At 44.4% G+C, this 21,358-nt stretch overlaps 2 protein-coding genes across 2 annotated transcripts; one reads left to right on the plus strand and one right to left on the minus strand.

The window, feature by feature from the left end:
- The first annotated feature begins 571 nt into the window (after positions 1–571).
- OR6V1 (olfactory receptor family 6 subfamily V member 1) lies at positions 572–2,845 on the plus strand. Its single transcript, XM_002808368.4, has one exon. The coding sequence runs from the start codon at positions 799–801 to the stop codon at positions 1,762–1,764; it is 966 nt and encodes a 321-aa protein (XP_002808414.4). The 5' UTR covers positions 572–798; the 3' UTR covers positions 1,765–2,845.
- Positions 2,846–5,931: 3,086 nt separating this feature from the next.
- Positions 5,932–19,556, minus strand: LOC100426977 (olfactory receptor 6V1-like). Its single transcript, XM_077998192.1, has 2 exons — positions 19,441–19,556; positions 5,932–11,945 (listed from the first exon to the last, which is right to left on the minus strand). The coding sequence occupies exons 1-2, from the start codon at positions 19,554–19,556 to the stop codon at positions 10,970–10,972; spliced, it is 1,092 nt and encodes a 363-aa protein (XP_077854318.1). The 3' UTR covers positions 5,932–10,969.
- Between the last annotated feature and the right edge of the window lie 1,802 nt (positions 19,557–21,358).

Consider the following 21,358-nt stretch of genomic DNA (forward strand, 5'->3'; position numbering starts at 1 on the left):
TGACACAGACGGATCAGCCTGCGTTCGGGGGCTTCTGGGTCACATGCACTAATGCTTTCTCTCCCTCCTCTCTTTTTTTCTGTGTTCCTCCCTTTTCTGTATTTCTCTATTTCTCCCTCTCTCTTATTTGAATTTTTTTCTGTTCTTTCTCTGTTCCTCTGTTGTTTTCTTCTTGTTTTCTCCCTAAATGTCAATGTCTGTTGCCATGTGGTCTTCCTTAATCCACTCCTCTGTTTTTCTTTGTTCTTTTTTTTTTTTTTTTCTTTTTTGAGATGGAGTCTTGCTCTGTCACGCAGGGTGGAGTGCAGTGGCACGACTTCGGCTCAATGCAACTTCCACCTCCCAGGTTCAAGCAATTCTTGTGCCTCAGCTTTGCAGGTAGCTGAGATTACAGGCACCTGCACCTGGCTTATTTTTGTATTTTTAGTAGAGACAGGGTTTCACCATGTTGGCCAGGCTGGTCTTGAACTCCTGACCTCAAGTGATCCTCCCACCTCAGCCTCCCAAAGTGCTGAGATTACAGGCATGAGCCACCATCCCCAGCCTTCTCTCTTCTTAATAATGGCTTTCTATGTCTTTCGCTTCGCTGATACCCTCACTCTGTTTCTCTATGACTCTCCTATTCCATTGTTATCTTTATTGCTTTTTCTTTCTGCTCATCTGTTTATCACCCGCTGGCTACTTGCCTTGCTCTCTCTATTCTCTGTCTCTGTCCCTGTTTCTTCTGTTTCAAGGTCAGTGGTTCTCTGTCTCTATCTCTCTGTTCCTGCCTCTCCATCTGTCTTTTGTTTCCTTTGCATGCAGGGCCCTAGCCTGTGGATCATGGCAAATTTGAGCCAGCCCTCCGAATTTGTCCTCTCGGGCTTCTCCTCCTTCGGTGAGCTGCAGGCTCTTCTGTATGGCCCCTTCCTCATGCTTTATCTTCTCGCCTTCATGGGAAACACCATCATTATAGTTATGGTCATAGCTGACACCCACCTACATACACCCATGTACTTCTTCCTGGCCAATTTTTCCCTGCTGGAGATCTTGGTAACCATGACTGCAGTGCCCAGGATGCTCTCAGACCTGCTGGTCCCCCACAAAGTCATTACCTTCACTGGCTGCATGGTCCAGTTCTACTTCTACTTTTCCCTGGGTTCCACCTCCTTCCTCATCCTGACAGACGTGGCCCTTGACCGCTTTGTGGCCATCTGCCACCCACTGCGCTATGGCACTCTGATGAGCCGGGCTGTGTGTGTCCAGCTGGCTGGGGCTGCCTGGTCAGCTCCTTTCCTAGCCATGGTACCTACTGTCCTCTCCCGAGCTCATCTTGATTACTGCCATGGCAACGTCATTAACCACTTCTTCTGTGACAGTGCACCTCTCCTGCAGTTGTCCTGCTCTGACACTCACCTATTGGAATTCTGGGACTTTCTGATGGCCTTGGCCTTTGTCCTCAGCTCCTTCCTGGTGACCCTCATCTCCTATGGCTACATAGTGACCACCGTGCTGCGGATCCCCTCTGCCAGCAGCCGCCGGAAGACTTTCTCCACCCGCGGGTCTCACCTCACACTGGTCTTCATTGGCTACAGTAGTACTATCTTTCTGTATGTCAGGCCTGGCAAAGCTCACTCTGTGCAAGTCAGGAAGGTCGTGGCCTTGGTGACTTCAGTTCTCACCCCCTTCCTCAATCCCTTAATCCTTACCTTCCGCAATGAGACAGTTAAAACAGTGCTACAGGGGCAGATGCAGAGGCTGAAAGGCCTTTGCAAGGCACAATGATGAGCCTGGGGCCCGGAGGGACCTGGCCTGCCTCCATCGAGCAGTTCTGTGGGGAGGGAGACCTCCAGTGAGTGGGAAGACCACTGTTGAGTTTCTTTAGTTTTTTTCCTCTGAGCAATAACTACAGTGAGCCCTCAGTGCTGCACTGTCTGGCCCAAAGCTTTTATGGGCCACCATGGAAGTGTTCCCTACATCCCCTGGCAGCCGTAAGAACTCTGAGAGTAGCCCAGAGCTTTCAGTAAAGGGAAGTGCATGTGCTTTGCATTTAAGGAAGAGTAGCCAAGAAGTGCTCTCTGATCAAGAGGTAGTATCCAGTCCCAGTACGTGTGCATGGATGTGTATGTGTGTACATATGTGTGCATGTGTGTGCATGTTCGGGGCGTGCTTCTCTATCCCAGTATGCACCATTGCTGAATGTATGCACCATAAGTGCTTGGGCTACATGGGATCAAGGGAAGAAGCAAAACTTACCAAAAACAAACCGATTGTTTTTTAATGTGTGTGTGAGTGTTGTGGGGAGGGCTGGGTCCTTGTATGATTATTCATCCATTCATTCATTTCATCAATATTGAGTAGGCTGTGTATGTCAGGCACTGTAACAGGTAGAGGGTAAGAAGGTAAAAAAGGCATAAATGGTTCTTCGCCTGACAAAGCTCTTGGCCTAAGGAAGGAAAGAGTGATAAATAGCTGTTTCCAGCACAGTGGGGAAAGTGCAACAGTGGATTCACAGAAGGTTTTATGAGCATACAGGAGAGCAACACTGAGACCAGGCAGGGGCTGAATGACGGCTTCCTGATGAGATGACACCTGAGTAGCACATTGACTATAAGGTGGACACTGTGAGAGTGCAATTCATCAGGTATCTTTGCATCAGAGAAAGATGAAACAGAGGGAAATTAAAACAAGATAAATCTCCACTAATGAGGAATTATGTGGTTTCCAGAGAGGAAACACTCAGAGTTTTAGAAAGATAAAATAAACTTTGCTCCTGTATGGTTAGAAATATTCATTTGCCTAAAGGCAAGGGATTGTAATAAACTTAGTCAATTCATTTATTCAGTCATTATATATCCTATTTTACACACATATATATTATATTGTACATTACATAAAATATGAACATTATATTACATTCACATACATGTGGGTATAAAATTCTTGAAAGTCTATTATGTCCCATGCTGCCTTTGGAGTCAAACATCAGCTCCACTGTCCTCCCTCCTCCAACTATAGCTGGAAATTTAAAATATCTTCCAGTTACTTTGACCTCAGGATCATGGTGTTCCCTTAGCTTTCTCCTACGCAGAATTTTCTAAAGTATCCCCAGTTTAAGTTGTTCTGACACATTGTTTCTGTAAATACACTTAATTTACCAAACTCTATTTCCCAATTTGTGATATATAAACTACAATCAGGAGTTTATTCATAGCTACACTTACTTGAAAACAATAAAACTACTAATTTATCACAAATGTCGAGCATTTAAAAAATCCACTATGTGGAAATGAATGAGGTAGGCTCATTTGGAGCTTGGGAGATGTAGCTTGCTTGCCAGCCCATTGGGTCTCCTTGTGACCTCCTCTTACCCCAAGTTAACTCCTTCCTAAACAAGGCACCCCTTTCTCTGGCTTTCTGAAAGTGTCTTTCTTTCTTGCTGAGATACCCCTCAGCCAAGTCGGAGGGTCTTTTTACATTCCTAGTTTCAGTTTCTGGACCAAAATTTTGCTAGTTCTTTAATTACATAACAGAGCAATGACTCTGGTGTTTGCAATTGCTGTTGAATGAATTGATGTTTTTTTCCTCTGTTTATTCTCCGCTTGCTACCTAGAAAAGTAAGTATTTGTAGAGTAAATGAAAGAAGGATGAGTAAATTAAGAATAATTCTACTAACAATATCTTACTTTTGTATACTTTTCATACTTTACGAACCACTTTTACATATATTTTCCATTTGGTTTTTACCCTCATAGTAATTCAATTAAATAAAGATTCACTGATCACCCATCATGAACCAAACACTCCACTCAGCAGTGGCTGTTAAAGATGAAAGAAATGTGGAGTCTGACCTCAAGGGGTTCCCTGTACTGAGAGAAATTTTAAAATGTGGTTAATTTCAATAAGGTGTTTTCCTATGGAGTGTATGAGAGCTCAGAAGGAAAATTTCTGATTCTGAAACTGCAGCAAGCAGTGTTCCTGGCCTGCTTTAGTGGGAAAGGGAAACATGGTTGAGAGGAAGAATGAGTTGGTCAAAGAAATGGCAGAACTGACAGCAGGATCTGGTTCTTCAGACCTTTTTTCCATCTCCCCATCTTTGGAATTTTCTTCTTCCATCTGAATTATAAGTTGGGTTAATTCAAAGTTGGAACCTCCAGGGTCTGAAGCTGCTCAGTTTTGCCTCCTCTAGACCCTTATTGAGCACATATCTATCAAGTTTCTACAAGTTTGTAGACTTGTAATGGCAACAATTCTAGTAACCCCTTCCTCACAGTAATTGCACATTTAGTATCCACCACTTGAAAGAAACACATATTGGCAGAAAGCAAGTATAGATTCAATGTTACTTTTAAAGATTTGTGTTTCAATATCAAAGGCATAGAAGCAACCCAGATGCCCAACAATGGTGGACTGGATAAAGAAAATGTGGTACATATACACCATGGAAGACTATGCAGCCATAAAAAACAGTGAGGTCCTGTCCTTTACAGCAACTCAGATGGAGCTGGAAGTCATTATCCTAAGCAAATTAAGACAGAAACAGAAAACCAAATACCACATCTTCTCTTATAAATGGGAGCTAAACACTGAGTATACATGGACACAAATGAGGGTACAGTAGACACTGGGACCTACTTGAGGGTGGAGGGAGGGAGGAGGGTGAGGACTGAAAAACTGTCTATCAGGCATTATGCTAATTGCTTTGGTGACAAAGTTATCTGTACACCAAACCCCAGCAACGTGCAATTTACCCAGGTGATCAACTTGCACATGTACCCCTTGAACCCAAAATAAAAGTTGGAAAGAAGGAAAAAAAGATTAGTATTTCATTGATCACAATTCGTTCCACGAGCATTTGAAGTATAGCACATAATACCTATACAGGTGAGATATTTTTATTTTGAATAAATATTTTGATTCTGTTCATATACAATGTTAATTATACAATGGATTCACAGTCCCTTTGCTATGATACCATTTTCCCTGGCAGGTGAGAACAGTTGATGTGGTTGTTTGCCTATGTAAGGTCGTTGGATATAGATGCACAGATGGCAACAGCCTTTTCACTTCATAGAAGCGGTTTACACTGCAACCTAATTTCCAGGTGGTAGGAGGGCCAGGTTGCTTTCAACACCCAGAACTAATTTAAGTGTAGGCAAAATCATGGCAGGATTTCATGAAACTAAAATGTTTTCCTTGGCCCCAAATATCTTCCCACCCACCCTTCATTTGTCTGGCATCCTAGCTCTAAATGGCTAACTCAAGAATCCATCCTCACACATGTAAATCCCAGTGGGAAGCCAAAAAGTGGATTTATTTCTTCTAGTTGGGAGGATTAGAGAGCAAGAAACCGAGGGTATGAAAGTTTTCGAGGAAGGAAGACAAAGGTATATAATCACTTTCCAAAGGAAAGTCAGGCCTGGATCTTGCGGTGGTTGGTAGTAACATCAAGATGGGTGGGATTTTAGGAGTTTGGTGAGGTGAAAAACCCTCTGGGTCAAATTAAGAAAAGGTCAGTGTTGCCTATAGTGGACTAGATTCGTATCGGTCTGATTCACTGATTCTTTCAGTACTGGGTTTTCTGATGTACATATGTTTCTTCAACAATGCCTGACAGGTACTGAGGAATGGTGATCGTGGCTCAGTGGTCTGCTGGTAAATGTTTAGCCCCAGCTCTCCGTTTGCTGACTTCTAGCATTTGCCAGCTTCCTGCTGTCAATATTTTCACCGTGTCCAATTTTAAGCTACCAAGATGATATCTGAAGTTGCAGTTAGGGAAAGATGCCCCGCTGCACCGCCCCATATAGTATTTCTACCACACCGAGACACGTGGCCTAAATAACCTCAGTCTCATGGACAAAAGTACAATGTAGCAAAGCAACGAGGAGTTTTTAATATGAATCACCTTTGTTTTTAGCATAACTTATTTGATTATGAGTTTCTGTTATCTACTTTTTTTTTTTTTTTATCATGGCTGTGTTTAATTCCTGCCAATTTAACGGTTGATTTCCAGGCATTTCCATACATCCTCTGAAATCTAGGCAGAGGTTCCCAAAGCTTAACTCTTGTCTTCTGCACACCACATGGAAGCTGCCAATGCTTGGGGCTTGCACCCTCTGAAGCAAAGACCTGAGCTGTACCTTTTTTCCTTTTAGCCACGACTGGAGCTGGAGTGGCTGGGACATAGGGCACCAAGTCCTGAGGTTGCACAGAGCAGTGGGGCCCTCTGCCTGGCCCACAAACTATTTTTCCCTCCTAGGCCTCTGGGCCTTTGATGAGAGGGGCTGTTGTGAAGGTCTCTGACATGCCCTGGAAACATTTTCCCCATTGCCTTGGCTACCAGCATTTGGGTCCTCATCTCCAGCTGAGACCACCTTAGCTTGGACTTCATTGTCCATATCACTATCAGCATTTTGGTCAAAACTATCCAACAAGTCTCTAGGAAGTTCCAAACTTTCCCGTACCTTCCAGTCTTCTTCTGAGCCCTCCAAGCCATTCCAGCCTCTGCCAGTTAGCCAATTCTAAAGTCCTTTCCACAGTCTCAGGAGCCTTGTAGCAATGCCCCACTATGGGTTCTCCAGGGGGCCCCAGAACATCACTAGCATCCTACCTCTGGGTTTCCCTTAGATCCTGCTCCCCAGTCAACGCTGCATTGCTGTCATTCTCCTTCCCTTGAGTTAGACACCTGCCAAGTCCTATGGAGGTAAAGCTCATGGCATTGCCCTTATAAGGGAACTTATGAATTATTTTATCTGATAGACACAGGATCCTCCATATATGAGGGGACCTGGCTTCTTCACTAGCAGCTGGGCAGCTCATCACTCACATTTGTGTTTCTGCCACTTCTCTCACTCAGTGGACAACTCACCCAGAAGTTCTTGGGTTACCCAGCCCTAGGGGTGAGTCCAAAGGACTGTATATGAGGCCCTTGTCCTTGTCATGGAGGAAGTTGGCTGTGATCTAAGGAGAGGGGACACCACAGATTTCCTTCCCTCTCCTTCACAGACACAGAAGGCAGATCCCCCCATTCTCAGTCTCATCCCCATGCCTCCCTTTTGTTGGAGGACCTGAGCAAATCAGCCTTAAAGGGCTATAACACGTGACTAATTCAGCTGCTGGCAGAGGGAAATCAAGCATTTCAGAAAAGCTGAGCTCTCTGAACTTACTTAGGTTATTTGCAAAATTAAAGGCAATACAGTTTCAGCACTGAAAGTAAATAGCACCTTTGGTGACTACAATATGATTGCCCTAGGCAAGCAGAGATTTCTACACTGAGGTACACGCTGAAGTTTGTTGTAATCAAATATGCCGTTATTTCAGTAAGTGGAGCATCTTGCAGAGGACACTTACAGGTCCACTGGGGGACTTGGGTCTGATTACTGATGATACCCATGGCCAGTCTCCAGAAACCCACTCATTAATCCCGTCTTTTTAGGCTTTGGTTGTCTACACAATATACCATTTTATGTCTATGTTATTTTACACACTCAGTTGCCTCTCTCAGGAGTTCACTTTTCCTCTTCTCAGCCTATAAAACTGTTCTTTGGACCTCAAAAAGTCATTTCAACTTAACTTTTAACTTAATCAAAAGAAATGGGGCATTCCTTGAGAGCTTTGCCTTCAGGAACTCAGAGGAAGTCACACTGAGGTTTGACATAAGGATTTCTTCTTAAGATTTAGAACCATGCCGTGAAGAAAGGGGCTTCCTCCCACAGCTGGGAATGGTCCATCTCTGGACTTGGTTCAATGTAGTTTTGTCTACGTGTGGGTTCTGAGCTCCTTATGTTAGGTGTCGTGCCTTATAGATCTTTGTTTTTCCTGTACCTAGAATATAGTAGGTGTTCAATAAATGCTAGCTGTCATTAATCATGAGGTTTATATGAATTTGGAACATGAGTTAGCACGATAACCTAAACATGGAATGCCATCTTAGTTGATGGTAAGAAATATAGTCAACAGAGCAAGAGAAAAGGTTTCCCACTGCTCTACATCTCAGTTAGTTGTCTAAACTAGTACCACAATCAGTTCCAAGATGCGCCTAACAGGAACCAAAAAAAGCAATATGGAAGGCAAGAGTTCTGGAAACTGTTTGATGCAACCTCCTATTTGTAAACCTGAATATTTTGGAGGGGAATGCTTAGATATCTTTGCTTATCTGCTAGTCTGCCTGCATAACTGAAAAAGGCAGAACTGGGACAATGGGTGAAGGTTAGAGGAAGTCATATTGAGGTTTGACATAAGGATTTCTTCTTAAAATCTAGAACCATGCAGTGAAGAAAGGGGCTGCCTCCCACAGCTGGGCATGCTCCATCCCTGGACTTGGTTCAAGCAGAGTCCCTAAGCCAGTCTGTTCAGTGTGTTGCAGTGGGGATGCCTCCACCGAGACAGAGGAAGATAGGCCTACATGACCTACTCCCTTGCCATTCCATGAGGCTGTGTTTTACTTACATCATGTCTTAAACCTGGGGAGCCTTTTATAGCAGCTACTTTGATTTGGAACCGGAATCCCAAGATTTCTCCCAGCAAGTTGCAAGATTTTTTTAAAATTATTTTTTCATTTCTATCTATCCAGGAGTCTCATTTGACATTATGCACATTGACAACCCTGCCACATTAAGACAAATGTCTGGAACCAATATATCTAGACATCTCTAGGTCACGTCCACATAGAATTCCAGCAGTGGGTCAGAGGCTGGGCCATTGATTGAAGTCACTCAAGAAGTTTAAAGTCAGACTAGGATGAGAGTCTTCAGGGTCTTTATCCTGGTTACTACTGTCTCTGGAAATGGGACCTGGGATAAAGGTCACCAAGGAAAGATGGCTCCAATAATAGCAAATGTGTCCCCAAATTCCCTCTTCCAATGCCTTTCACATTGTTGAGATTGGAACAAGGGCTTTCTTATAAATTTTCTGTTTGAAAATTCTACCAGCAAATTGTTTAGATCCGCGTTACTCAGATATTAATGTGCATAGGAATCACCTGGGGATCCTGCAAAAACGCAGATTCTGATTTAGGAGGTATCAGGTGGGACCTGAGATTCTGCATCTCCAATAAGCTCCCAGGAGATGCCAGTGCTGTTTCAAGCATCACACTTTGAAGAGCAAAGAACCACAGGCAAGGCTGTGGGGCAAGTCAGGTTGCGTGATGCTAGATTCCCTGGGGTGATTGCTGTGAAGGCCCAAGGCTAGTCATAGCTTCCCCAAAACTGACCAGAGACCCCACTTCCAAGGAAATCCTATGAAAAACAGGCGATAGCCTGCTACAGGCTATTGATTATTTTTAGTTTTTTAAGAGGGGAATGTGCAGAGAAAAGAGAGTAGCAGGAAGGAGTCCCTGGGGAGGACACTGAGTGACTCCTGTGCTGATTATTTTAGGAGGAGAAGCTGAGGAAAAGTATCTGCATCTCAGAAGGAGGTAATTACTTTCCACTTAGCTCTTCAGTTTTTCAGGAAGTTTGCAAGGAGGGCAAGTAATTAGTCTCTTGAGAGGTGAAAGAGACAAGTTTTCAGGATGAAAAACTTCTCCCTGCTGGTCTTTACAGCAGAATCAGAAGTATCTGTCCACTTTTGGCAAGGCCCACAAATGCAAAAATGTACTGTGGTGGTTGAAAAAGAAAACACATATATGTTAGAGATCAAGCTAAAAGACAGAGACAGTAAGACAGTGGTGCCTCCAGGCTCTGTGTCCTGGAATGCTTCCCCTACAACCATTCTTCATAGTCTTGGCCCTGTGGGGCGGCTCCCATCCTGTGACTCCACACTGCAAATTATGAGCAGGGCCTCTCCTCTAAGGATCCTGTGGACAGAGCCAGCTTCAGAAATGAGAGGAAGTTTGCATCTACTCTTTGCCCCACTTTGCCAATCCTAGCCCAGCCCAGTTGAGACTCAGTCTAGTAAAAGAAATCAGACCCGGAGCTCTTCCTGCCGCTACCATCTTCCCGTGACTTCCCACACCATCCAGATTTCCAAGGAATGCCTCTTATCAGCCCTCCCATCCCGTTACCCACAACACCAGTCCCACTCCATTTACTCCTTCTCATCTGACTTCTACCATATTTGCTTCTACCATCCAGGGGCCCTGGTAATCTGGCCAGGCTGCTCTCAGGAAACCCAACCTCAGAAGGCCTGGGCAACTGGTCCTCTTTCTGGAACTTGGATCTAAGGTTCTACAGTAGAAGGGAAGTAGTGGCCCATGGGAAGGGCAAGGCAGCAAGTCTGAGAGTGTGGATGCAACTCAGCTTTTCCCCACTCTCATGTGCATGAAAAAGGTAAGGCCTTCATGACTTTCTATAAGAGGGTTGGAGGAGTGGCTCCCAGAGAGCCATTTCTGTGGAAAGGCAAGAGGCTCTGGGGCCAGATGGAAGAAGTGGGCAGCCTGGGTGTGAGGGGTGCTTCCATCCAGGAGCAGTCAGGCCGAGAGAGGAGAGCCAACAGAGGCACATGGCTCCTCCTGCGTTGGGGTGCCAGGCCTCTCTGCTCTTCTTAGAACACCTCCCATTTTCAGAACTCTATCCTAGACCTTGAAGCCAGGTCCTGAAAAGGAAACATACCCAAAATAAAAGTTGAACACAAACTTAAAAGAATGCAAGCAAAACCATAGAGCTGAGAAAGAGAGGTTTTAATAGGACATTTTAATAATAGCTACATTTACTGAGCTCTTACTTAATGTACTAGACCCTGCACTAAGAGTCTTACTTGTTTGGATTATCTCTTTTAATTAATATCGTCCCATTGTACTGACTCCACATTCCCTATCCATTCCTTAACTATCTCAGGCACACAGAAACTTGCCTTTGAGACATTCTCACAGTGTGTGTCCATTAGTTCTCTGCAGTGCAAGAGAAGAAACTTGCATGAAGATGAGAGAGCAGGAGAAACAGAAAAAAAGAGAGTGAGGAGCTCCAGCTTAGGCATGTGGGTGCCCACCTGCAGCAAGTCTACTCCTCATGACTTGTCAGGTGCTCTCCAGCCCTGTCAAGGGCTCACTCTTTCACCTACAGGCTGCTGGGTCTCTAAGGAAGATCTTTTTGGTCACATCCTCAATGACCTCCTTGACCTTTTCATTCCGGAAGGTAAAGATGAAGGGGTTGAGGAAAGAAGTTACCACTGCAGTCACCAGGGCCACCACCTTGTTGAGATGTGTGGAGTGGCCCTTGCCTGGCCTCATGTAGATGAAGATGGCACTGCCATAGCCCAGCACCACCACTGTGAGGTTAGAGGCACAGGTGGAGAAGGCCTTCTGGCGCCCAGAGGAGGAGGGGATGTACAGCACTGCAGCCACAATGAGGACGTAGGAGAGGATGATGAGCAGCATGGTGGTCAGCACAAAGAGCAGGGACAGGAAGAGAACCATGCACTCAATATGGTGGGTGTCAGAGCAGGCAAGCTTGAGCAGCGGGGCAGAGTCACAGAAGTAGTTGTCGATGATGTTAGGGCCACAGAACCAGAGCTGTATTTTCTGCATTGTGGGAGAGACAATGGAGAGGAAACCAACCACCCAACAGGCCACCACCAGCTTCACACACACTGAACCATTCATGATGGTTGGGTAGTGCAGGGGGCGGCAGATGGCCACGTAGTGATCAAAGACCATGACCGTGAGGATCAAGATGTTGGCAGAGCCCAGGGAGAAGTAAAAGAAAGACTGGATTAGGCATTCAGCCAGAGACATCGTCTTGTGAGTGGATAGCAGGTCTGCCAGCATCCTAGGTACCACAGTGGAGGTGACCAGCATCTCCATGAGGGACAAGTCGCAGAGGAAGAAGTACATGGGTAAGTGAAGGTGGGAGTCAAGGCAAGTGAGGCTGATGATGGCCAGGTTGCCCAGCAGCGTCAGCACATATATCAACAGGATCAGAGCAAACAGCAGGACCTGGAACTCATGGAGATGAGAAAATCCCAGGAGCACAAACTCCCTGACAATGCTATAGTTACCCACTGCACTTGATGCCCATTCTATGTGACACCTGTGAGGGGTTGAGAAATGTTAGCAGGAGATTGCCATCAACCTCTTTCTCAATCAGGTCCCCATAGTGCTGGCCTGGCTCCCCAAGCACACCAGCCTGTGTGCACAGTGGACCCCAGAACACCCATTCCCAAAAGGCAGGATGAGCAGATTTATGACTTGGCCACCTCTACATTATCGCCACTCTTAAGCTCTTCCTCTTCTGTCTTCTACTCATTGATTATATTGTAAAACACAATAAGCTCCAACTCTGTGCAAGACATTTGACTGGGTCTGAGGATGAAGGGGTAAGCACTTCCTAACTGCCAAATCTAATGGTCTGTTGTTCAAATAATAGCTGATATTTACTGTTCTTTCCCTGTGCCAGAAAGTGTGCTAGATACTTTACATTATTTCCCTCCATCTTTTTTGCTGAATCCTCATCCTCTTTTTCTTCTCTATAACATTTGAGGCCACAAATAACCCATTTTTGAAGTCACTTCCACCCTTGACTGCAAGGACCCTGCACTCTTGAATTTCTCCTACCATCCTGGGTTCCCTCGTCTGCCTCCTCTAGCTCCCTGTCTTTCTGCCATTTTCTAAACACGGATGTCCCCACATTTCTTTTCTTATCTGTGTTTTAAAAATTCTCTTTTTTCTCCTTCAGAAATCTCATATACTTTAACCAAAGCAATCTTTAAAATGCAAATGAATTTCAAATCTGGATTTTGTCCTCCTCTGAGTCCCAGCCCACATCTCTAACCACTAGATTGACCACCACCACACATTCAACACATCTAAAGATACACACATAGTCCTCCCCTCCTACAAAGGCCATGTTTATGGCTCCCAATTCCCCAGTCATCTAGGCTGGAAACTGGAAGAATCTAGCCTTCCTTTGTTTATCCATAGCCACCACCCAAGTTCAAGGATCTGTTTCCTCTTAACCATTGCAATAACATTCTTAATTTTTTTTATTGGTAGATTGCTCAATCACCAACCTATCCATGCACCGTACTGCTATTATATTTTATTTTCTTAAGTTATTGTGTCAATCAACTGTTTTTAATAATCTGTAACAAGGCTGGGCGTTGTGGCTCACACCTGTAATCCCAGCATATTGGGAGGCTGAGGCGGACAGATCATCTGAGGTCGGGAGTTTGAGACCATCGTGGCCAACATGAAGAAACCCCTTCTCTACTAAAAATACAAAATTAGCCGAGTGTGGTGGCACGCACCTGTAATCCCAGCTACCCAGGAGGCTGAGGCAGGAGAATCGCTTGAATCTAGGAGGTGGAGGTTGCAGTGAGCTGAGATCATGCCATTGCACTCCAGCCTGGGCAACAAGAGTGACACTCTATCTCAAAAATAAATAAATAAAAATAATCCTTAACAATGAGATTTCATTTATAATTACTTTCAAAATCAGTCAAACTATCTAGCCATCTATCTTCATCCAGAAAAAGAGTAAAAAGATGCATTTTAAAATATTAACAATGGCTATATCTGGGTATGCATTAAAGGAATTTACTTTTTAAAAATCTTGTATTGAAATTACATATATTTAAACTGTTGTATTAGTCTGTTCTCATGCTGCTGTAAGGACACACCCAAGACTGGGTAATTTATAAAGAAAAATTTATAAAGAAAAAATATGAAAGAAAAAAAAGAAAAATTTATAATAAAAACACAGTTTGGCATGGCTGGGGAGGCTTCAGGAAACCTATGATCATGGCAGAAGGGGGAAGGGGGAGCAAACACGTCCTTCTTCACATGGCAGCAGCAAGGAGAAGTGCAGAGCACAGGAGTGAAAAAGCCCCTTATAAAACTATCAGATCTCGTGAGAACTCACTCTCTATCACGAGAACAGCATGGAGGTAACTGCCCCCATGATTCAATTACCTCCCATTGGGTCCCTCCCACAACATGTGGGGATTATGGGAACTATAATTCAAGATGAGATTTGCATGGGGACACAGCCAAACCATATGAAGTGTATATCATGAGGTTTGGATATAAATACACATAGTAAACTTATTGCTACAGTCAAGCTAATTAATCTATCCATCTCTTCATATAGTTACCATTTTTCATGTGTAGTGAGATGACCTAAGAGCTACCCTCTTAGCAAATGTCAAGTATACAATAGAGTATCGTTACCTGTAATCCCTATGCTGAACATTAGATCGCTAGAACTTACTATTCCTACCCAACTGAAACCTTGTACCCTCTGTTTTTCTATATGTATACATTCATTTCCAAATTCTCTTCATTTAAATTTGAATTCTCTTCATATATTATTTTAGTGATCAAAAAAAATTAACAACAACAATCTCTTCCTTTTTCAGTCAAATCAAGCACAGATTCTCCCTGGCATCTCCTGCCCTACATGACTCTGCCCATTCACCACCCCCCATAGCTTCACCCCCAACTCCTTGTTACACACTTTTTGCTACCACCAAACTGAACCCCTGCTATTCTCCATAAGTTAATTCCACTTTGCCTTCACACACTTCCCTTTTTATTCCTGTGCTTAGAATACTTTGTTCTGCCATCTTTGCCTGGAAAATTCTTAATCACCCACCAGGGACTATCTGAAATGTCCCCTTGTTGATGAAGCTTCATCCCCTATCCAGATGTGAAGTCATCCTGCCTGCAGTTCCCAATCAGGAAAGTTAACACAATCTGCCTTGTATTATAATTGTGTACCAGTCAGATTCCAAATCCTGGATTCCTAGCTTCTCAGTGTCAGGGCTCTTTTTTCATCTTTATAACCCTCAGAATGCCAAGCAACATTTCTTATACAGTGTAACTACTCATTATATTTTGGTTAAACAGGCCCGGTGCAATGGCTCACACCTGTAATCCCAGCACTTTGGGAGGCAGATGTGGGAGGATTGCCTGAGGCCAGGAGTTCAAGACCCAGTCTGGGCAACATACAGAGACCCTATCTCTACAAAAATTAAAAAGTTAGCCTGGTGTGGTGCTGAATGCCTGTAGGCTGAGCTACTTGGGAGGCTGAAGTGGGAGCATCACTTGGGTCCAGGAGGTGGAGGCTGCAGTAAACTGTGATTACAACACTGCACTACAGCCTGGGCCACAGAGGAATATGCTCGCTCAAAATAATAATAATTTTGGTTAAACAAATGAATGAGCACATATGTTGGGTTTTCATTTCTAGTCCTGCGAAGAAAAGTTTTGCCAGATGGAAACTCATATTTTCTTCAATGATGATGTGTATGTGTAATGTGGACTTTAACAAAATGTAATGGGGCAATCACGACCCCACAGTTTCTTATCAGAAAGCTAAAATGAGACCAGTACCAGCAAGGCAGCATCCTGGAATCAAGCACGCCATTATTTCTGCAGCAAAGTACACACATATTCACACTCAATGAAATAAAGGCAGAAATGGCCTCAGCATTCAAAGCATTTTGATTACAGAATTGTGGATAAAGGGTTGGGAATGGGTAGACCCCATCCACTGAGGGCCCACCATGCACTGGCTCCCATGCCACAACGATGCTGTGAAATCGTTACCAACTTCATATCATAGATGATAAAAACTGAGGCCTGGAATGTTTAAGGATCTTAATCCTAAGTCATATGGTCAATAAATGTTGAGTTGTGATTTGAATCTATAGTTTTCTAACTTCAATATCTATTTGTTTGTACTAATCAAAACTTCAAGTATGTGGAATCTGCAAAGTGTTGAATCAAGCACAGTGCCATAGCAATCTCTGAACACAGAACTCAAAGCTTATTGCTTTTATATATATGAATAAAAATGCTTATAGCTACAAAAAAAAAAAAACTATTTAATACATGGCAAATGGATGAATGTAGTAAAGTCCCACAATCAGCTGTGTACTATCAGTGATAGGTAGGAGATGGGGAGGTGTCCCTTTCCCAGCAGAAAGATCTAACTTGAGTCTCAAATGCTATTGTAAGACTGGTTAGAGGTGCTCCAAACAGGGTCAGCCCTCAGCCCTCCATCTCTTATTGGGAATCCATGACAATCCAGAAATCCAGGAAGCTGCTGTTCCTCCACTTCCCAGACTGTGACCTCACCCCTTTTCAGCTCCCATATTGATGTCCTTCATATTCTTCAGGTGTTACAAATTCCTAAGCCAGAATGAGAAATTCAACTCATGGGCCTATTTTGTGTTTTATTTGCCACCTGCCACTCACAAAGCAACATCTTTCTACCAGATTTCAGAGACATCACGTCTTGAGGCTTTCCGATCTAAAACATCTCAGGTCTTGGAATCAGAGGTCAAAGGGGGATTCTAAGATAACCTTTGAGTCAGGAGTACCCCAGTTCACGCGGCAGGCTTGGCTTCATACCACGCCAGCTGGCCTCCTTTTCAAACTGGCCTCCACCGTAGCCCCCATTTTTGTGTCCTTGCCCTTCACCCCTCATCCCAAACCCCCTTGCATTTCTCTTCCCAACCTCTGTCCAGCCACTTAAACTTTTAACCCTTAGTTTGTTTTTTTCCCTGTTCAAGATCTCACCTCTCCTCTCAGGTTTGATGACTGATGCTCCTCTCTTCATACAAAATTCATGCCAGTCACTTCCTCATGAGGCTTCAAGACTCTGAGTCACAACACGCCCCCCAACCCCTTCCAATTCAGCAAGCCTCAGGACAAGTCCCTGGAGTATGTCTTAGGACCTTTTGTGCTTGTTCAAAAGTTTTACATTCCAAGTTTTTTATTTCAGAAAACTCATTGCTAGCTACAAGTGAAGTTACCATAGGTAAAGTGTAACTTGAATAGACTTTTTTCTGCATCAGAGTCTTTGACAGAATAGGTTTCCCTCAGTGCAGGCTCTCCTTGCTACAGAACAGATCCTCCCTCAGGCCCAGGAGTCCTGCATTCCCAAGATTCAGGCAAACTCAACTTGTCCAACCAGTAGACCATACAGTGCTCAATCAAAACAGGCCAGGCACAGCCTTGGCTGTTACAGAGTGGCCTGGTCAAGGCTGTGTTTAGCTCTTTAGCATATGCTTTGGACAGCATCCCACATTAACTGTACTTGCAGCCTGGACTCCCCAGAGTGCCCTCAGCTCCCCTCACTCATTCCTGTTAAGGATCCTTGCTGATAAGAGATCCTGTTTATCTTTCTAAGTCCTTCATGCAGGTTTTGCAGTTCACAGCTCTGTTAAAATGCCAACTAGCAGAGCGCTTCCACATCCCCATATAATATAATAATCCTCCAGAGACTTGGAGGATTTGAATGTTCTCTCCTGATGGTGTATCTTTCTCCCTCTCCACATTAACTCTCTCAGTCCTTGTAGCTGAATTATCCTTGTGCCTTTTGACTCCTGAAACAATGTTTCTGCTCCAGAAAATGACCGTTTTTGACCCACTGGGAATGCAGAGGGGGTAGCAGTACTGCCACCCTGGTTCTTTGTGGCAGCGATGTCCATCATCAGTGTCCTGGGGGCATGCCGAGCTCCTCAGTGATGGAAAGAGCAGGGTGAGGAATGAGAAAGAGGAGAGCAAGGAAAGTACCTGAACAACCCTCACTGTTGGCAGGTCTTTGCAAGGGGCAGGTGGCCAAGGGAGGACATAGAGGTAAACAGCTCCCTGAGGCTAGCAGGCCAGCTAGCAGCAATAATTAAAAGCAATGAAAGATGCAAAAGCACCATGCACTAAGCAGACAAAGATCTAGGGAGGCTCAAATAGAAAAGAGACACTGCAGGACTAGATCTAGACGGAGCTTTCCCAGCCCCAGCCTCAGGGAGGGACAAAAGAAGTGGGTGGGACAGAGCTCCTTAGCTTCTTCCCCAGGGGGAGGGCAAAATGGGACCAATGCAGGGGGTGGAGTCCTGTCATGATGAAATGCAATGCTGCACCTAATGTCAGCAGTAGCACAGTGAGCAGGAGGAAATAAGCAACTCAATCATTCATTCACTCACTCATTCAGAAAGTCATGGACAATACTAAATACTGCTGGTGCTCTAGGAATGCAGTGCTAAAAACAGTCCTGGGTTTTACCATTCAATTGCAAAAACAGACAGTAAGTAAGTTTAAAACAACAAACTGCGATAGGTGCAATGAAAGGGGCATGACAGAAAGGCAGGAAAGGGGAGGGAGACTCAACCGTGTCAGGTCACATCCTGCCACCCAGATCCAAATGCAGGACCTGGAGCTCAGACCCTGTGGATAACAGGGCCAGTGTAATGGGATGAATGGGGCAAAGAGGTTCCTCTCAAACTCTCTGCAGGCACAGTCCCAATCTGGGTCCTCTGGGGCAGCCCACAGGAAAGAGCAACAACGTGACCCCAGGATGGAGATGCTCCACTCTGCCTGGTGTGCTCTCTTTATCTCCTTCCTCCCGCTATTCAGGCACTCCCAGTGGGAGACCTGGAACTGAAACGGATTCAGAAAGATGGAAGTTTCCCACCCTCTTCAGTGCTGACAGTGTGCCCCAGCAGGGTCTGGAATAGGAGCATGATGGTGGTTCCCAGGGAGCAGTTGCCTCTACTAGGGACTTGGCCACATCCCAGGACCATCCTCAGTTTGGGGAATGTGAGCTCCTGGGAGCAGGCAGCAACTGGGAGTCCACAGGGGCCTCCTAGGAACTGTGACTGCTCTCTCTCACACTCTCCTGCCTCCTGTGGGCGCGGAGCTCAGTGCAGCCCTGGCAGCCCTGGGATCTGCAAGTGGAGTGAGGAGAAGAGGGAGGAGGAGCAGGAAGTTGGGCACCAATTATTTTAGACACAGGCAATTCAGGAACAAAGAAAATGAGCAAAGAATCGTTACCTCTGGCCATCCAGGAGGGAAAAAAATAGGTCCACTGTTGTTTTCTCATAAATAAAAAATAAGAGGAATGCCAAAGTAGAAAAACACATCTATTTTTAGAAAAATGAAATGGCCAGGGCCTGAGCATTAAGATACAGGGTGAACCAAAATGAGAAATCAGGGATCTGTTTACAACTATAAAATGGAAAATATACATATATATATACACACACACACATATATACACATACATCAAGGGAATATGTGTGTGTATGAATGATAAATATATTGTTGTCAATTTGTAATTTTGTATATTATATCAGCTATGAAAAATTTTAAATATGACATTGAGACACTTCAGTAAACACAGAATTTTATTGTGACTGCCAAAACCAAAGGAATTTTGTATCTCTCCTTTCTTCTTTTTCTTTTTGAGATAGAGTCTTGCTCTGTCACCCAGGCTGGAGTGCAGTGGCACGATCTCGGCTCACTGCAAGCTCCGCCTCCCCAGTTCATGCCATTCTCCTGCCTCAGCCTCGTGAGTAGCTGGGACTACAGGCACCTGCCACCACGCCCGGCTAATTTTTTGTATTTTTTAGTAGAGATTGGGTCTCACCATGTTAGCCAGGATGGTCTCCATCTCCTGAACTCATGATCTGCCTATGTCGGCTTCCCAAAGTGCTAGGATTAAAGGCGTGAGCCACTGCACCCGGCCCAGAATTTTGTATCTCTTTATCAGCAAGACCAGCTTCCCTGACTTCTCCACCCACCCAAGGATGTGCATCACGTCCAGTGCCAAGGACTCAAGAAATGACATAGTCCTTTTCCTTTGTCCTTTGCTGTACTTCATGGCAATAACAGCTTTATCACGTGTTCCTGCAGACATTGTCTCATTTGATCCTCTCATCAACCCTGTGAAGCAGCCGCTATGGGTGTCTTCATTACACCACTGATGGTACAGAGGAAGCCTTGCTCCAGGGCATGCACCTAGTGAGTGGTGTCTGGGTTTGAACTCCAAGGAGCAGAGTACAGGTGATCTTCAGCTTGGGTACTTTAGACTTTTACACATGACCTTGCATACTCTACACTGACATTTTCTCATTCGCTTTCACATTTTCATATATTTGCTGATCAAGGAGCATTTCAAGTATCACATGTAGCATCTCCTGCCCTAATCGTTCAAGTTTGTCTGTACAATTATCTAACAATTTTAACTGAAAACACTAGCAAGTGAAAATGGAAACTTGTCTGGATGAACTTCTATTTGCATGATGCATTTTCATGATGGTGGTGTCAAAAAAAAAAACAAACAAGCAAACAAACATAGTACATCTGTCTCAAAGATGGAGCCCAGGCTAGAGTTTCATGATGGTGCATCTAAGCTTCAGAAGAAGGGGTCTGAGGCAGAATTGAAAGGAAATACAACATCATGCTTCTGTGAGATTTGTCTTTTTTCTAGACTTCTCATCCTTTCCATAAATATATGGGAAATATGTTTGCCCCACTAGAGCTTCAAATCTCTGCCCGGGTTCACATTAAATTTGGTGGTGGGTACAACCATCATCATCTTAATGTTTAAATGGCCAAATATAGCCAAAACGGAGAGGGGCTTTGAACCCCCAAATCATTTTAAGTAGTTTTGTAGTATATTTTATATGTATCTAGAAGCTGTGAGTGACCCATCTGAGACCAAAAAAAAAAAAAAAAAAATGGAGGTAGAGACTGAGGTGAGATGAAGAAATGGGGGTCGTGGGGATTGTTTAAAGAAAGTGGATTTAGTCAGGGCACAGTGGCTCACGTGTGTAATCCCAACACTTTGGGAGGCCGAGGTGGGTGGAGCACAAGGTCAGGAATTCGAGACCAGCCTGGCAAATATGGTGAAACTCTGTCTCTACTAAAAATAGCCAAAAAAAAAAAAAAAAATTAGGTCAGCGTGGTGGCAGGAACCTGTAGTTCCAGCTACTCAGGAGACTGAGGCAAGAGAATCGTTTGAACCGGGGGGGCGGAGGTTGCAGTGAACCAAGATCGTACCACTGCACTCCAGCCTGGGCGACAGAGTGAGACTCCGTCTTAAAAAGGAAAAGAAAAAAAAGTGGGTTTAGAAAGCAATCAAAAAGAACACTACATGAGCTGAATGGAATAAAAGTTCTGTGATAATCAATCTGAAAGAAAGACACCAAAGACAGAAGAGAAGAAGAAATGGAGAAAAACCACAAGAGAGATTCTGGTGTGTGCCACCTAAGGCAGGGCACTTGGCAAAATTAACCTAAGTAACTGTTTCGAGTGCCCAGAATCTGAAGAGAGGCTGCTCAGAAGCGGGCAGAGCTCCTGAATGGATCTGTGGCTCTGGCAGGGAAAACATATTTTTACTGTAGATCTAGGGGACAAAAAAGCTAGGAAAAGAGAGTGGTGGCAATAGAGAGAGAATAACTCAAGCAAGTAAATGAACTCTTCCTGGGTGTGATGGTGAGAGATGTCCTAACTGGAGAAAGCAATGACCTCACACCATGTTAAACGGTAGATGAAATTAAGGAGTCTGACAATGACTGCCTACCTCTTCAAGCACATACTTAGCAGAAGTGAGGCTCCTGGAATTTATTTCAACTGTATAGAGAATCTGCCCGCATTTCCTTATGCCATTCTACCTGTGGGCTGATTCTGAGCTTGTTCCATGTCCTGGAGGTTGGT

Source organism: Macaca mulatta, chromosome 3, assembly GCF_049350105.2.
Source record: "Macaca mulatta isolate MMU2019108-1 chromosome 3, T2T-MMU8v2.0, whole genome shotgun sequence".
Taxonomy (NCBI): domain Eukaryota; kingdom Metazoa; phylum Chordata; class Mammalia; order Primates; family Cercopithecidae; genus Macaca; species Macaca mulatta.

Coding starts and splice junctions, on each gene's coding strand:
- OR6V1 (XM_002808368.4), top strand. CDS start 799: ATGCAGGGCCCTAGCCTGTGGATCATGGCAAATTTGAGCCAGCCCTCC.
- LOC100426977 (XM_077998192.1), bottom strand. CDS start 19,556: ATGTCTGCAGGAACACGTGATAAAGCTGTTATTGCCATGAAGTACAGC. Junction 11,946..19,440: donor GACGTGATGCACATCCTTGG/GTGGGTGGAGAA, acceptor AACCCCTCACAG/GTGTCACATAGAATGGGCAT.